Here is a 16,523-nt window from a genome sequence, read left to right as displayed (position 1 = left end):
TGCGCCAGTGCGTCAAAGCCTCTGAGCACGATCTGCTGTGACACTGCTCTGAGTGAGTGTGTGAGTAGGCGTGTGTATGTGTGTGTGAATGTGTGTGTCCATCGAGTGGAAGGGGAGCAGCTCCAGTGGTTTTCGCCTGCGGCGAGCCTCCCTAATGATCGGTCTGGCCATATGGTTGCCCCAGTTCCCCGCCCCCATACTTAAAGTTTAAAGTAACACTGGATGCTGAAATGAAGGGTGTGTGTGTGTGTGTGGTGGGGGGGCTGAGGGGGGGATGGGGGTAAGGGAGGGAGGGATGATGTGTCGCCCCCCTTCCCTCCAATGTGAGCAAGGTACCTCAGATTAAGGTCACTTAATCCGTGTCGCCCCTTGTAGAAAAAGATCAGGTTGTCCCTACACAGACACTGACCTACTGTCAGTTTCGCCCATGTCGCCCCCTCTATCACTAAGGCTTAGTAGTAGGCATATAAACTGATCCTGGATCTGACCTCATGGAAGAAAGTCTACCATGTTCTTTTGCAATGCGACCCCCTCCTATCCCCTCTTTCAACCACCCAATCTCTTTATCACTAATCCAGACGACATAATACCTGTTTCTAGACAAACCTTGGACTAAACTCTACTCCAATTGCTTGACCTCAGCAAAAACATAAAATCAGCAAACCTTTATGATCTTTACAAAGTACATCCAAAAGTTCCTGATTCGGCACATTTTCCACTCGGGGGGGGGGGGGGGGGGGGGGGGGGGGGATGAAAGGGGATCCTTTAAGGATGTCTGTGACAAAACACGCTGAGTCTAATCTGCTTTGAGGGGAACGTTTAATGGGGAGCCGTGAAGAATTCCCTGTCTGCTCCCTCCCATGGGATCCGTTCCCTAATTATTTCGATTCCCCCCAGTTCCATTTGGAAAATATTGGGTTTTCATGGAAAAAGAGGCCCTCTTGAAGTGCTTTGATATGAAACACACAGGAGAGGTTTCTGGAATAGAGAGTATCGCCATCAAATTGATGGAAGGGCTTTCTCCTGTTATACAGCCGCATTGAGAGCGTGTGTAGGTTGCGGTGGGGTGTGGAGAACGCTATTAACCAAGCAGTGGAACCGAAAACTCGTGATGACAAAGAAGAAGATGACGACATCATTTGGCCTTTTTTACAGAGTACGAGGAGTAACTTGTTGGATAAAGTGAACGGTGAATCTGCTGCAAAATAACATTGGCCATTGAAATTTGTTTTGATATGAGAATGAAGAAAAAAACAAAATACTATCATAATAAAAAAGAATTCCTGACAGACAGTTACGCCCACTTCTCCATTGAAAGGATCCTCGATTTGACATTCTGTCGAAAAACAGATATCATTGGTTAGACGTTTCACCCTTCTCTGTGTGTCACTATCATCGTTTTTTCCTTTTGCTTGGTGGATGGTGCCTTTCTCCAGTGTGGGGTCTGTGGCACATCCGTAGGGCACGAAGACTTCAAATCAAAAGCAACCCGTGACTTCCCGGTCATAACCGAGACCTCTCCCGCTTACAAATCGCGCACACTCTGTGTCTCCAAGTCAACATCCTGCTTTAACCCAGGTGTCACGCTAGGACATGTGACTCATCTGCGTTCCAGCTGCACTTGATGATGTTGACAGGTGGTGATGGAAGGTGAACTTCTGTCGAGATATAAACTACAGGTCAAGCAAGCTAATCCTGTTACGGGACACAAACACACACACCTGGAGTTCTCTATGTGTGCGTGTGTTTGTGTGGGTGCATATGTATGCCTATATGGGTGTGGGTGTTAACGCATGTATATGTGTGTGTGAATGTGTTTGAAAATGTCTCACCCGCGCGTGATGAGGGGAAGGATGAACATGAGTGAGGCAATCCGAGCTTCAACTGAACAGTGAACATTGAGGTGACTTTCCCTGGGCTGTTGGGCTAAGCCATGTGCGTAGTCACTCGAGGGGTTCAGTGGTGCAACATGCTCCCATCTAACATTGTCACCTTCGATGATGAGGACCGCTGGACGGACTCGTTCTACATTGTGGCTGAACCGAACCGAGATGACAAAGAGAGGGTAGTCGGCTGACGGGAAGGGAACAGGGAGAGACAGGGGGAGGAATCACGGGCGGGATGTAGAGGTCACGAAGGAAGGCGGCGGGGTCGGAGAGGAGGCGAACGGGGACGCACGGGTCAGGGGGAGGCCACCGGCGAGTTCAAACAGAACCACCCCCAGCGAGCAGTAGACCGTAGCCTTCAACCGGCTCTCCCCATGCCGACGGGAGAGCCGTTAGAGACTCCCTCCCTCCCCCCCCTCTCCGCTCCCCTCCCTGTCTGCTGCCTGGCAAGCCAGATCTGCCCTGTCAGCAAGGCTACTGCTTAAAAGGATTGTGTCATGTTTTGCAGCTAATCTCACCCGCTAATATAGATCATCTCCCCACCCCCGGGCACCTGCGTTTGGGGGGGGGGGGGGGGTGGAGAGGGTGGAGAGGGGGGAGGGGTCAAGGTTAAGCCAAAATATCCATTGCATTTAATTCCACTCCTGGTCTCATAGCGAGAGAGATGTTTCTCCTAATTGGCAGATGGAACCATTGTTCAAACCGAGGCAGATCCGGGATAAAGTCGACAGCACAAGTGGAGGGGATAAGCCAGAATCATCTGAGAAGGAATTACTGTTGTTTTGCACTAGTTGGCTATTTTAGCAGTTCTTAATTCTACATTCAGTGTCTTACCGGGGCCGCGTGCCTCACAGGAATCTGGCTTGTTTTGTCAGAAGGAGAATGAGCCCCAGAGATGAGACAGCAGAATATTACATACAAAACAGTAACAAAAACAAAACAGTAATCCAAAATGGTGGCCCTGCATCTCATTATGGCTCACCGGCTAAACGTAACGTAGCCTTCAACTCTATATACAACATGGAAGGTGACATTTTCACCGACACTACACTCAAGAATCTATTCCCGCAAAGGATTTACTGCAGTCATTAAGAGAGCACACTCTTTTTTGCTTCTTTCTTATTTCTTTATTTCTTTATTTGACTATTTATCCGTTTTCAGCAGAGGAGCGAGACTAGGGACAAACACAAACAAAGAGACAAACATCAAATAACTTCCTCAGGGGGAAGCTTCCCCACCTCCCACATTTACCGTTGAGATTTGCTAACAAGCTCTGACGGGAAAAAAATTAAGAAAAAAAAACAGGAAAACGTTCGAGTGACAGAGAGAGACTGGAGGAAAGAGGTTGGATGGATGGAGAGAAATCTTCTTCACCTAAATTGATCTCCTGCGCTCTTCTACATCTCTGAGGAGACTGTCAAAACTCTGACAGAAAATTCGACTCGATATTCAAGAGGAGTCATGAGTGCTGAGGGAGGCACGGGGGACTTAGCATGGTGGGAAGAGTCAGTGATAGGATCCGTCAGGCAAAGTACATGAGCAGGTGAGAACCATACAAGACAACACCTCAATTTCTCACTTCAGTTTCAGGACACCATGCTACACAGCAGCTAAAGGGCTCAAAAGTGTATACCGTCGGGTATAGCTGCTCCTCCTATGTAGAGGAGAATATATCATGTCCAGCACTAGGACGGCTCTGAAGTTATGACCAGGACTGGCAGTGTCATGTCCACTGGTGGGCCTGCCTTTCATACCTCCGTTATTGTGCCCCATGGATGTTACACATCCAAAATGACTTTTGAGCCGAAAGGGACATTTCCCGTGTGTCCGTGACGACAATATTTTCGCTACATATTTACGCGGTTCTGTGACAAAGACGATCTCGCTTACCTTCGTCCTCGTCATTGGCTGTCACGGTGATGAGGACAAAGCCCACTTCCTTGTCTTCTTCGACGCTGACCTCGTACACCGACTGTGCAAAAGCCGGAGCGTTGTCGTTGACGTCAGTCACGAAGATGCGGACATAGGCCGTGTCTGTGAAGACCAATGAGAGGAGACATGGACTTTTATTCAAGAATCCCCACAGTAAACTCTCGCTCTCTCCCCGTTGTAAAAGATCATGTTCAATGTGCCTGCCATTAACCTACTAGGTAAAAGTGTACCTAGTAGATGGAAAAATGTATGGAAAAATGTATGGAAAAAGCTGGCTTACACTATACAATTATTTTTATAAATTAACGTTTGTACTAATAGTATTGAATATGAATATAACAAATTGTAAAATGTGTAGAAGAGTTGGCTAAATGAAAAGTCTGAATTGCATTAACCCTAAACTGAGCATAGTGAAGTTCCTGTTTGAACCTCTGTTTTATTAACACCTGTTAAGTTTATAGATGTTCTTACACAACTGTTGTCAACAAAAAATCATTATCATTTGCCATTGAAACCACTGGGGACTGAGTTTAGGGGCAAGTAGGATATTACTGTGTGCCATTCGCTGAAGTCACTAAGTAACACAAACTAATGGCCTATAGACAATGCTAATGTGAAGCTGACATAGAGGCAGGGGATATTAGCTTACTAAGTTCTAACTAACCTTGATGGCAAAACAACAACAGTGAACCAGCTCATCCACAAGACAAACACACACATACGCACACGCACACATACAAACACACACACACATACACTTGAAGTACACACACACAGGCACATACTATCTTGATTTCACAAATAAAAATAGGAAGTGCTGTATTGCCTGGTCTGTGGAGACCTTGGCAGCTTGTGGTCGTGGGATGATTGTGAAATCATAGTTTTTTTGTTGTACCTACATGTGCCGGTCATTACTGACCCAAAACCCAGATTAGCCATTAGCCTGTTCCATTAACACATGGCTAACGACATCTTAATGAATGAAGTTCATCTGGATGCACTCACAACAGGGACAATGCCAGCTGGAATGTGTGTGTGTATGTGTGTATGTGTTTGTGTAGATCTGTTGGAAAGAGAGAGTGTTCCTGTTATCACTGCCCAGTTAGGGAACAAGTGCTGTGCTATTGACTGGTTTTGTAATGGGGGCCAAAGTGATCAGTGCATGGTGTGTGTGTGTGTGTGTGTGTGGTGAAACCCACCTGTGTTAGGCTGACCCTGCTGTCCAGGTCTGGCTGACTCCGAGCTGTCTTGCGACTGGACCTCTATGAGATAGGAGCCTTTCTGTTCGCGGTCAAAGGAAGTCCGTGTGTGGATGACCCCGGTGTGGGAGTTGATACTGAAGTACTGGGAGTCTCCACTCTCATCCTTCAGGATCACATAGTTGATCTGGACCGCCACAGGGGGAGGGAGAGAAGGAGGTACTTCCGAGTTAAGTCATTGCTAATGTCTGAGAGGTGACCTAGCAATTAAGCAAGACCCCAAAAAACCCGGTTGTGACTCGATGACAGCTGGCATTGCCGTGCCCATGAAGGGGCCTTATGGGAGATGTAGTTACAGATCCATTGGATTTATCCTCACCAATCCGTGGAGTCCAGAGTCCAGGTCCGTGGCTGAGACCTGGGCCACAGAGGTGCCAATCTCAGCCCCCTCTGGCACGGTGGCCTCGTAGGTGGAGGACAGGAAGAAGGGAACGTTGTCGTTCACGTCTGTGGAATAGGAGAAGCCGAGGTAAAGAATCTGAAACGGGTTTAGTTCTATCCCCGCAAGTGTGTGGTGACGGCAACTTGTGTTCCGGAGCTTTCAGTGTCCCTCAGGAACTCCCAACATAACAACACTGAAAAGTTTCAAAACCAAAACAAAAAAAACAACTATCCAAAAGTCAAATAATTAAAAGTTCTGTTCTGTTTTCTTAAATTGTTCTTGTGATTACCTTCAGAGAGATTTATTGGGGGTGGATGAGTCATGGTTAATCAAGTTTCAGTGCTAGCCGCTAGAGTTCTCTGTCACTGGTTGATTACCGATTTTTACCAAAAGGCTCCCATGGATTATTGTGCTGTTGCTTTTTACTGTTCTGTCACCACTTCATATTAGGTTTTTTGCATGTCTTGTACCTCACCTCACATAGCACCTCACCATTCCTTATTAGCTAACCAACTGGCTCTGTCTTTGTCAACCTGTCTCACATTGTCTCTCACTTTCACTCACAAACACACACACACACACACAGGTGCACACGTACGTATGTAAACACAAACATAACCACGCAGCCTCCCTTCCCACCTGTAACGTTGATGTAGACCGTGGTGAAGGAGGCCAGAGGGACTGCCGCAACGTTCTGGACGCGGACGCGGAGCGTGAAGAAGCGCGTGGTCTCGTAGTCCAGGTTCTCCGCCACCAGGATAGAGGCGGAGCCGTCGGCCCGGTTGGGTTTGATGTAGAACCTCACGGGCATGTTGGTCTCAGGAACCTGGCCCTCCTCCAGGTTGTAGGTCACTCTGGGGTCACCCAGGGGGGAGGTTGCCTTTATGGTCTGTTGGAGGGGGGGAGGGAGGAGGGAGCAGAGGTCAAAGGGGGGGACTTTTGTGGTTCGAAATGTGAGGCAGCAGGATTTAGAGTGTGTGCGTGTGGTTGGGTGCCAGTGAATGTAGTGTGTGTGTGTGTGTGTGTGCCCCAAGCAAGTAGAGGAAGGGACTAAATGAAAACTGCTTGGGCATGCTGTAAAGTCTCATAGATTAAAAAAATCTTGGACGGGGTTTTACTGAAAAAGAGCCAATGACAAACAAAAGTGTCTAGCTTTGGCCAAAGCTGGCTAAGATAATTAGCATTATTAGCAAGCCGGCCTAACAAAATCAGCACAAACGTCACTCTTCCTTCTGCTGACTCCAGTGGAGGAATACATTAGACACACTCCCAGCACCATCCATCAACGTTCTTATTGAACTGATATTGACAAGTTATGGAGTCACTTCTACGGAAAGAAAATCAGCACTGGACTTTTCTGCTCTGAAGGGAGGCTGCATGGTTTTTGCAATGCTCCCAATCTCTTCCTCCTTTTCTGAGGGAATTAGTCGGGCGTAGAGAACCCAAAGTGACAGGAAATTATATGGGTAAGTCTATCGCTGTAACGCACACCTGAGCACAGAGGGGGCCCACCGATGGGATTTCACAGACATGGTGTCACGGCTATTGATGCCCCCCTTTTCCTTCCTGCCAGTATAAGTATGGTCAGCTGTGACTAGTTGGAGAGACTTGCTTTGCAGTTTTATATGAAACATCTGACTCAGGGCGGTGAACACAAATCAGAAAGAGGAAAGAGAAAAACCATCAATCCTTATTTCTCTTCAATAATTTTTTTATCTCGATTTCTTCTCAAATCCGACAATTTTGAAGATTTTTTTTGAAGAGGAGACAATTTTGCTCTCCTCTCTGTCCCCCCCCCACACATTCCCTGTGGTGTGGGGGGTTTGAGCTGTCAGGACCTGCTTGGTCGTCGGTCTGCCAACGCTGAACCAGGTCGTCACCCGGAATCCAGTCTCCATGACGGCCAACAGCGAGTTTCCCGGTCCCATCCAACGTCTATAAAGCCGAACAATGGATTTTGGTGTTTCAAAACCCATTGACACTGTATGACTATGTTTAGCTTGTGTTCTGCTCCTCTCTCTTACCAACCGTCTCTGGAGGAGGGGATCCCTCTCTGAATTGCTCCTCCCAAGGTTTCTTCCATTTTTTCTCCCGGTGGGAGTTTTTCTGGGAGTTTTTCCTTGTCTTCCTTGAGGGTTTAGGTTGGTTGAGGGGCAGTTCTATGGGCGCATGTGAAGCCCTCTGTGACATGCTTGCGTGTAAAAAGGGCTATACAAATAAATTTGATTTGATTTGAAGATTCGTCTAAAAGTTTTTCAACTTTTCACAAGTGTTGCATGGCCTCATTGCTGCAATGAAAATGACAGGTTACTTTCCCAGACTTCATAGCCTGTATGTATACTTCTGCTTAACTTTTGTAATAGAAGGATATAATGACGATATCTCCATACACTCCATCTCCATACACAGATGCTAAACAAAACCAAGGGTGGCAAGATTAACATTGTCCTAAACAAAATCTTTTTTGGGCCATATACTGTCTGAGGCAAAGTTATCTATTTCTTCAAGGGTTCCCTAAAAACTAATAACATAAATAAATTGAAACAGCTGTTACAACAATAATACAGTGTGGTAAACACTGCAGTTCATGCACATTTACGCATTTAAGTCTGTTCAAGAATTCAACACTTCTTCAACAGCAGGCCTAACCATCTATGGCCATGTAAGAAGACGTGTAGCCTCTTGAAAGAGGGGTTGAAATGGGACATCCTTTTAAGTCTGTCTGTCTGTATATGTGTGCGTGTGTGCGTGTGTGTGTGTGTTTGTGTTCAGTGTCCTAATGAAATGGTCTGACCTACAAGAACAGGAAGCACAAGTGCACAGAGCTTTTAAGACCCATGTTCTCTGGGCCACCGACAGTTGTCCTTGCCTTGCCACAAAGCTGCCCCACGTGTGTGTGTGTGTGTTTGTGTCTGTGTCTGTGTGCGTGCATGTGTATTCAGGGAGCTTTTAAGGCTCATGTTGTCCTTTCCCTGCCACCCAGTCAGAGAGTCACAACCTTGACATGGAAGGATTGCATTAGCCATGGCTGAATGAACCCCACTACCCCGCTCATTCTGCTTCGATCAAGACAGAGCACACGCACACACACACACACACACACACAAACATACGCCCACACAAACACACACATGGCAACCCACATACACACACAAACACACACATCCACTTACACACACACATACATACAAACAAACAAACACACAAACACATTTGGTCAGACACACACACACACCATCAAACTCCGTCACCACTCTGTGCCAACAAACAGAATATAAAAACTCACTCTCACACAGACACACACACATACACACCGCACTGCTCAACGGATGACAATACCAAGCCTCAGCACATTCTGCTAAGCAGGTCATTTAGGATGCACAGAAAGAAAGAGCTTACAACAGAGATAGTTCTAATAGAGTGGTAGCCTTTGACTTTGTGTTGTTAAAACACAAGCGTTCAATCTTTTCATTGACTGAGGTGGCACTGTTCTTGGATTCTGACCAAAAAGTTGAAAAACTGGAAAATCTAGATGGTTCAGAATGGATCTTTTGCCTCCTTGGTTACGTAAGGGTGAACTGTGACCTGCTGTCAGTGAACACAAGTCTGGGGAACTTTTGAAAAGGCTTTTTTTAAGAGCCTCAAAAAGGAAAAAGAAACAGGAAACTTTTCTGTTTCAAAAACAAAGTGAAGACACGGTCATGACAAGCGTCTCTCTGACCCTCTGAGAGGCCGCGGTGATTTCTAGATTGAAAAGCTTGAAGTTTAGGACATGAACAGAAGGTAGTCGTTTTTGGTGTTGTGTGTTCCCGTCTCTGAGCTAGAGAGAGAGAGACAGAGAGAGAAAGAGAGAGAGAGAGAGAGAGAGAGAGAGAGAGAGAGAGAGAGAGAGAGAGAGAGAGAGAGAGAGAGAGAGAAAGAGAGTGAGTGTAAGACAGTTGGGAGGACACCTGAAGACAAGGTGACACCGAAAAGCTCTCAGACTTCCCTTTACGACTCAGTAGAGGAGCAAAGCCCAAGCTCAACCAGCGCTAGCAAACTAGCATGTTGATGCCTTCTAGTCCATGGGGTTTCCAGACCTCAAGTGCCCTTTGGAAAGTAAATCCCACCCCCTACTTACCGTCTGCCTCAACTTTACAAAGGGAAAAAAACTGGACACAATAATGCATTTTTTTAACTTTTACTTCAAGAAACTCACTGCGTTGGAATATTCATGCCAACAAGGGTTTTGCTTTAATAATACATTTTGATTATCTGCTGAGAAAATACAAACTTGTCCAACCTCTTGTATCCCACCTTTATATCGCCCCCCACATCCTCCTGCTTGTTGCATTGTGTAGGGGGAGCGCAGAACTGTGGCATGATGGGATTGATACACTATTATCTTGCTGGCATGCTACAGAACAAGGCCCTTTAATTACTTCCTCAAGGTTGCAATTACTGGGTTTGGAAATTCACTAATTATCCTTTCTTGAGATAATTCCACAATGAGAGGCCCGATATTTAAATTTTTAATTAGGGAGACGGAGAGATACACGGATGCAAGAGTAGAGGCGAGAGGGGAAAAAGAGAACGAGGGAAAGAGGGAGAGATGGAGAGAAAGCGAGGGAGTAGATGAATAGAGGCACTCAACGCGCACAACAAGACAGCTCAGCGATGCTAATGAATGCATTATACTGTTTAACAAGCCTAATTTGTATTTAGAGTTCTAAGGATGAATTACTGTGAAGGCTCCCAAAGCACAGAACAGATTTGAACAGTCAGTTGCTACAGTTACCCCACACCGGGGAGTAAATACTGTACTTAGAAGAGCGAGGCAGAGAAAGAGAGGAGAGAGAGGGAACCACTCAATGTAATTGTTCTGAAGTGCTTTGTTGTTCTAGTTATATTAGTGGATACATTAGAATGGGTGAGTGTGAGAGAACAAGGGGGAGAGGAATAGAGAGAAAGAGGGGGTGGACTGAAGAAAAGTCATAGAAAAGAGTACGCGAGAAATATAAAGTGTTGTTTGTTACTATCCTCCATTGAGTGTTGGGAATGTTAAGAAGTTTGTTCTGTTAACAGGAGGGCGACTAGACTACTGCCATGGAAACTCCCGAGGGTTCTCTTAAACTGTTTGTCTAACCAATCGAAAGCTAGCATTAATCACCATTGGAAAAACAGTGCACTCAAACACCAGCTCAGGGAACTATCACACTAACCAGGGTGTCAGATGGCTGCTGGTTTGATTCCGTGCAAAATGATGTTGTGTCCTTGGGCAAGGCACTTCACCCTACCTGCCTCGGGGAATGTCCCTGTACTTACTGTAAGTCGCTCTTGATAAGAGCGTCTGCTAAATGACTAAATGTAAATTTAGTGGAAGGATGCGTTTCAGATCAAATTACATATGTCATTACATCAATGTGTGACTATAGGTCTATGCATGGTCTTAAGAAGAGTAGCAACACTCTACTAACATATTTTGGTGTCAGATTATTTAGTGCTGCACGTATGAGGCTGAATGTCTTTAAAACTAACTGGCTATGCATGAGGATGGCAAAGAATGTACAATATGTAGTCTTCATTTACAGTATTCCTGTCGAAAGTTTGAAAACAACTTTTATTGATTTGGAGAGACACATGCATGTTACTATTGTGTAATGCAACAAACTAGATAATGTAAAGGTATGAAAATTAACTTTGACCAAAATGTACAGATTATACAACTTGAAAATGTAATTGTCTTACTGTGACAAAAATATTTTTTGAGACTACAGTTCTACAGCAGATCCTATCCAAACGTAGAGATTGTGCACTCCATTCCACTTCACTCCAAAGCCCTCATGAAGACAAACAGCACAACAACACCCTCCTGGCCCTCCACCTCCTGAAGAGAGGACAGGAAAGTGCGTTGATGGCGACTGATGAGACAATAACCGCCCCCCCCCCCCCCCCCCCCCTTCACACACACACACGCACACACACACACACACACACACACACACACACACACACACACACACACACACACACACACACAGCCTCTTCAAAAGGGTGAAGGAGCCCATATATAACTGATATGTTGATTTCTCTCTCTCATTTCTCTCTCTCATTTCTCTCTCTCATTTCTCTCTCTCATTTCTCTCTCTCTCTCTCTCTCTCTCTCTCTCTCTCTCTCTCTCTCCTCTCCTCAACCTTGTTGCCTCGTCTCATCCCTGGCAGCAGTGTAATTAACTGATCATATTAGCGTTGCTAAATCTGAAGCAACAACCCACCTTGCTGCAATCAACGCTGTGGTGGCGGAACGAACGAACGGGCAAACAATCGGGGAGATCGAGGTGGAGGGGAGAGAGAAAGAGATAAATCTACATATCAGTTATATGGGCTCCTTCACCCTTTTGAGGAGGCTGAGGGTGTGTGTGTGTGTGAAGGGGGGGGGGGGTTATTGTCTCATCAGTCGCCATCAACGCACTTTCCTGAGAGGGAAAGAGGCATGACCAAGGAGGAGAAAGATTGATGCTCTGAGGAGGAGAAAGCGAAAGAGAGAAGGGGACAAACAAGGAGAGAGGGAGCGATGGAGAGGAGAGACTGAGAAGAGCCTGACTTGGCTGCAGACCAAGTTTGGAGCGGTGGCTCAACAAGGCAAAAGAGAAGGTCGGCAAGAAAAACAACGGGGGAGACGTTTTGGAGTTCAATGGAAGGCAAGCTTCGAAGGTCACACCTGCGTGAAGAGGTTCACGTATACAGCATGGCCAACTTTATTATCCGCCCCTTCCCTCCACCCCTTTCTCTCTCTCTCTCTCTCTCTCTCTCTCTCTCTCTCTCTCTCTCTCTCTCTCTCTCTCTCTCTCTCTCTCTCTCTCTCTCTGTCAGGGACATGAGCTGTCTGAGGACAAACACAGTAATTAAGCGTCTTCCTGGCTGCAGTGTGGTTTTCAGCAACAACAAACCCTTGAAAAGCCTGAGCGAGCCGAGTGTATAATTTGATCTCCTTCCCTCTCCTCCATCCCTTTGTCCCTGTTGTTGAGGACTGACAGACATGCAGCTCGGGTACACCTGCCTCTACCACACCTCTCGGATCCACACACGTCGTGTCTACCACACCTCTCTGGCACAGCTGTGGCCAACACCATGTCTATGATACAAGCGACTGTCATACCTGTGTCTTATTTTCAAACGAACTCGCCGCGATGAAAGAATTCACCCTGAGGGGGACTGCATATTTTAGATTTTTAAAACATCAGCACGCCAGCCTTCCTGACGTGAGCAAATTACAAGCGGGCGTCCTCGACGGCGCGTGCGAGATGAGAAGAGCGCTCAGGGGGATAGACAGAGATGGAGGAGGGCGATGTGGCGTTTTTCGGTGGTGTTTAAAAAAAAAAGAATTCGCATCAGGTGAAACAGAGCCAGGGTTGTGCACTGTGCAAATTTTTTTGGAAGCGCTTGGCTAAACATGCTGATGACAGGGGAAGGAGAGAGCTTCTGCCAGCGCACCTCAAGGCTTCGTTAACTGATGAATAGGCTGCTTGTACAAGCCCGGGTGGTTTCACAAGACCCACTTCTACCCCCCCCCCCCTCCCCCCCCCCAAAAAGGGAAGAAAATATCGAGGTAGGTGAACCGTCTTTCCGGGGGTGGGGGGGGGGGGGGGGCTACATACTTACTGTGTGGGCTGGCAACATTCCAGAACCCAACGCACCACCAAAACACACACACGCACAAGTTCCATATTCATCCGTCACTACGAGTCCACACACAATACCCACGAGTAAACATCTTTAGCGGTCCTCACTGAGGCTGTTTTCACCCACCACTATCTTGGCGTCTCGGACGGTGTTCTCGGGGACGGTGACCCAGTACTCGGACTGCTCCCACTGGGGCGGCTGGTTGTGGACGTTGGTGATGATGACGGTGAGCTCCACCGAGCTGCTCCGGTTGCCCCCGTCCGTGGCCACGATCTGCTGGCTGATCCTTGATGTCTACACGGGGTCAAGAGAGAGGGGGGTCAGGGGGAGTAAACAGATCAGACTGGGGGAGACAGGGTTGACCCTGAAACGTGTTGCCGACCAGGGCGTTTTGAAGATGACCGTGGTGTGTGGAGCGTTCTCATTAAACCTTCATTTGGTTTGGTTAGAACCTGAACACTTTGTCAGTGTTATGACCCTCCAGTCCACCTTCCATCCAGACCAGACCCTTCAACACTCCTGTCTGACCCACTTGGGGAAGGAAGAAAAGCAGAAAGGAAGGAAGGAAGGAAGGAAGGAAGAAAGGAAGGAAGGAAAGAAGGAAAGAAGGAAAGAAGGAAGGAAGAAAAGCAGAAAGGAAGGAAGGAAGGAAGGAAGGAAGGAAGGAAGGAAGGAAGGAAGGAAGGAAGGAAGGAAGGAAGGAAGGAAGGAAGGAAGGAAGGAAGGAAGGAAGGAAGGAAAGAAAGAAAGAAAGAAAGAAGGAAGGAAGACAAGAGGGACGGAAGGAAGAAAAGCAGAAAGAAAGGAAGGAAGGATGAAAGGATGGAGGAAGATTTTTTTAATGAAATGACACCAAGGTCAGTGAGTCTAGCGAGAGAGTGGGGTGCTGCTGTGGAATTCCCCTTTGACCTCATTTCCCAGTGGGCCTGTCAAAGCTTGTCTGCGTCAAGCTCAGACGGAGACCCCCGTTAAGAGCAAAAAGGTGTTGGATGGGAATCATGCATGAATATTTCACTGAGTGGTCACCTGGAGCCTCACCCCCCTGACACTGTACCCACCTCCCGCTCTCTCTACCTCTGTATACCTCCCTCTCTTCTTCTCTCTACCACCCTTTACTCTATACCTCTATTACTCTCTCTGTGTGTCTCTCTCTCTCTCTCTCTCTCTCTCTCTCTCTCTCTCTCTCTCTCTCTCTATATATATATATATATATATTTCTCTCTCTCTCTCACTCTATATTTCTCCCTCTCTCTCTCTCTCTCTCTCTCTCTCTCTCTCTCTCTCTCTCTCTCTCTCACTCTATATTTCTCCCTCTCTCTCTCTCTATCTCTCTCTCTCTCTCTTTCTCTCTCTCTCTCTATATTTCTCCCGCTCTCTCTCTCTCTCTCTCTCTCTCTCTCTCTCTCTCTCTCTCTCTCTCTCTCGCTCTGTCTCCCTCTCTCTCGCTCTGTCTCCCTCTTTCTCTCCTTCCCCACCTCTTTTAGAAAAGGCAGCTACTGGTGATTGGGAGGGCCCAGAATGAATGAAATGGAATGAATTGAGAAGGGACAGTGAAAAGGAAAATTAGCAGGAAAAGAAAGCCAGGGAGGGGTAGAGACGAAAGCACTGGAAACTGAGCGAGAGCGAGAGAGAGAGGGCGAGAAAAGACGATAAACCGTGGGGCTCAGGGTAGACAAAGCCCAACCCTATAAATAAAATGTCACTGCACGGTGTCAACGCTCCCTCTGCCTGGAGGAAGACAAGGAAATGTCGGACAACACACACACACGTGCGCCCCCGCACACACACACACAGACACGGACACACACAAACTCAAAGATACGAACCAACACAAACACGCACGCACAAAAACAAAGACATGAACAAACTCAACACACATGCGAAAGCACACTCACGCACTCACTAATGCATGTATGCATGTGCAAATACAATACCTCCCCCTTGGGCTTCTGGTACGATACATTGAACAGCTATATATAAGTCTATAGAGAGACAGGGGGTATTGTTGCTGTTCTAGAACTTGCCATGTTTGATATGTTTCCACACAAGCAGACCGGAGAGACAGGAGGTGTGTGTTAGTCTCGCTGGATGATATCAAGCCCATGCAGGGAATCAGCTTGTGAAGATGGCATCACAAAGGACTAGCAAACACACACACACATACACACAAAACACCACTGCCAAACATAATCTAGCAGGTGCTCTCAGATGCACATACAGTACGTTATGACGGAGTGTTGCGCAGACAAACAACCCTCGCTCACACGCACACACACACGCACACACACACACAAAGGGGAAAATAGGGAGCGCAGGAGTAGGCTGTTGAAACACCTGGACCAGGTCTGACTGGTTAGTATTCCCTGAGCTCCATGACCATCTCCAATGAGAGGTGAAGGGAGGAGAAGAAGGGCCTCGCTTTTCTAGAAGGATGCATTTAGAGAGTATTGAAACAGGGCCAATTCTACACTCAATTGAGTCCGAGCCAGTGTTAGTGCTCACCTGTGAGATGGGGTGGTTGACGTACACCCAGCCCGTACTGGGGTTGATGTGTAGGTAGGCTGGCTTCTGGCTTGACAGCGAGTAGGTTATGGCCGCGTTACTCCCCTGGTCGTCGTCGTGTGCCGCCGCCCGCAGGAAGCTAGTCCCCACCGGTGTGTCCTCGCGCAGGAAGTCTGCCAGGGGGGAGGGGCGGGGGAGGGGCCGGGGAGGGGCGGGGGAGGTTTGGGCGGTACATTAATATTCCTCCGACATTTCAGCCACAAACAACCGCAACATCAAAGGCAACAACAGAAAGAAAAATGAAAAACTTAAAACCGACAGTTTCCTGTTTTCACAGCATCTCGAAATAAATCCGCATCCGAGAAATATTTCAATCTCCTCGCTAAATAGTTAATAAGGCACACTCTGGCTCGGTCGGGGTAATTCTTTCCTAATCTGACGAAAAGGCATTCTGACATGGTTCTTATCAAAACACATATTTGCGCACATAAACAAACAAGAACCCATGAGAGTTGAGAAATATTTCATCAGCCTAAAAGAGCTTTCCAGGATTACCTTGACGATTTAAAAAACCATATCTGGAAATGACTTTGTCGAGGGTGCCGTTGTTAAGGGTTGCCGGTTAAATCTTATACCTTTTCATGAAATTGCTTAACCTTGAAGGGTGTCACACCATTGACAGTGGATTAGGCTAGAGCGGAACATTCGTTTCCTTTAATGTATGTTTTCTTGTTTTGACGTCCAGACCCATTTTGAAAGCTTTCAACTTTGACCTGTTCACGTGGGCCGAAACAAGCGCATGAAGGGGAGACCTGACACGAATCGTCCAAGCGTCAAGTCTATGACCCAGAAAGCGAGAGGTTGAAAGGGAATTTCTCATTTCCCATATTGTGTTTTAGA

General features: G+C 47.0%; 1 protein-coding gene across 1 annotated transcript in view; it reads right to left on the bottom strand.

Annotated features, from left to right (window-relative positions):
- The window catches only part of si:dkey-22o22.2 (neural-cadherin), a 97,485-nt gene that overhangs the window by 21,479 nt on the left and 59,483 nt on the right, over positions 1 to 16,523 (bottom strand). Inside the window, exons 11-16 of the mRNA XM_047042419.1 lie at positions 15,624 to 15,796; positions 13,248 to 13,415; positions 6,099 to 6,348; positions 5,397 to 5,524; positions 5,018 to 5,204; positions 3,777 to 3,920 (exon numbers count right to left, since the gene is read on the bottom strand). Coding sequence (XP_046898375.1) covers positions 3,777 to 3,920; positions 5,018 to 5,204; positions 5,397 to 5,524; positions 6,099 to 6,348; positions 13,248 to 13,415; positions 15,624 to 15,796 — 1,050 coding nt within the window. The remainder of the gene's footprint in view (positions 1 to 3,776; positions 3,921 to 5,017; positions 5,205 to 5,396; positions 5,525 to 6,098; positions 6,349 to 13,247; positions 13,416 to 15,623; positions 15,797 to 16,523) is intronic.

Source organism: Hypomesus transpacificus, chromosome 2 (genome assembly GCF_021917145.1).
Source record: "Hypomesus transpacificus isolate Combined female chromosome 2, fHypTra1, whole genome shotgun sequence".
Classification (NCBI taxonomy): domain Eukaryota; kingdom Metazoa; phylum Chordata; class Actinopteri; order Osmeriformes; family Osmeridae; genus Hypomesus; species Hypomesus transpacificus.
This window is presented reverse-complemented; position numbering and strand designations above follow the sequence as displayed.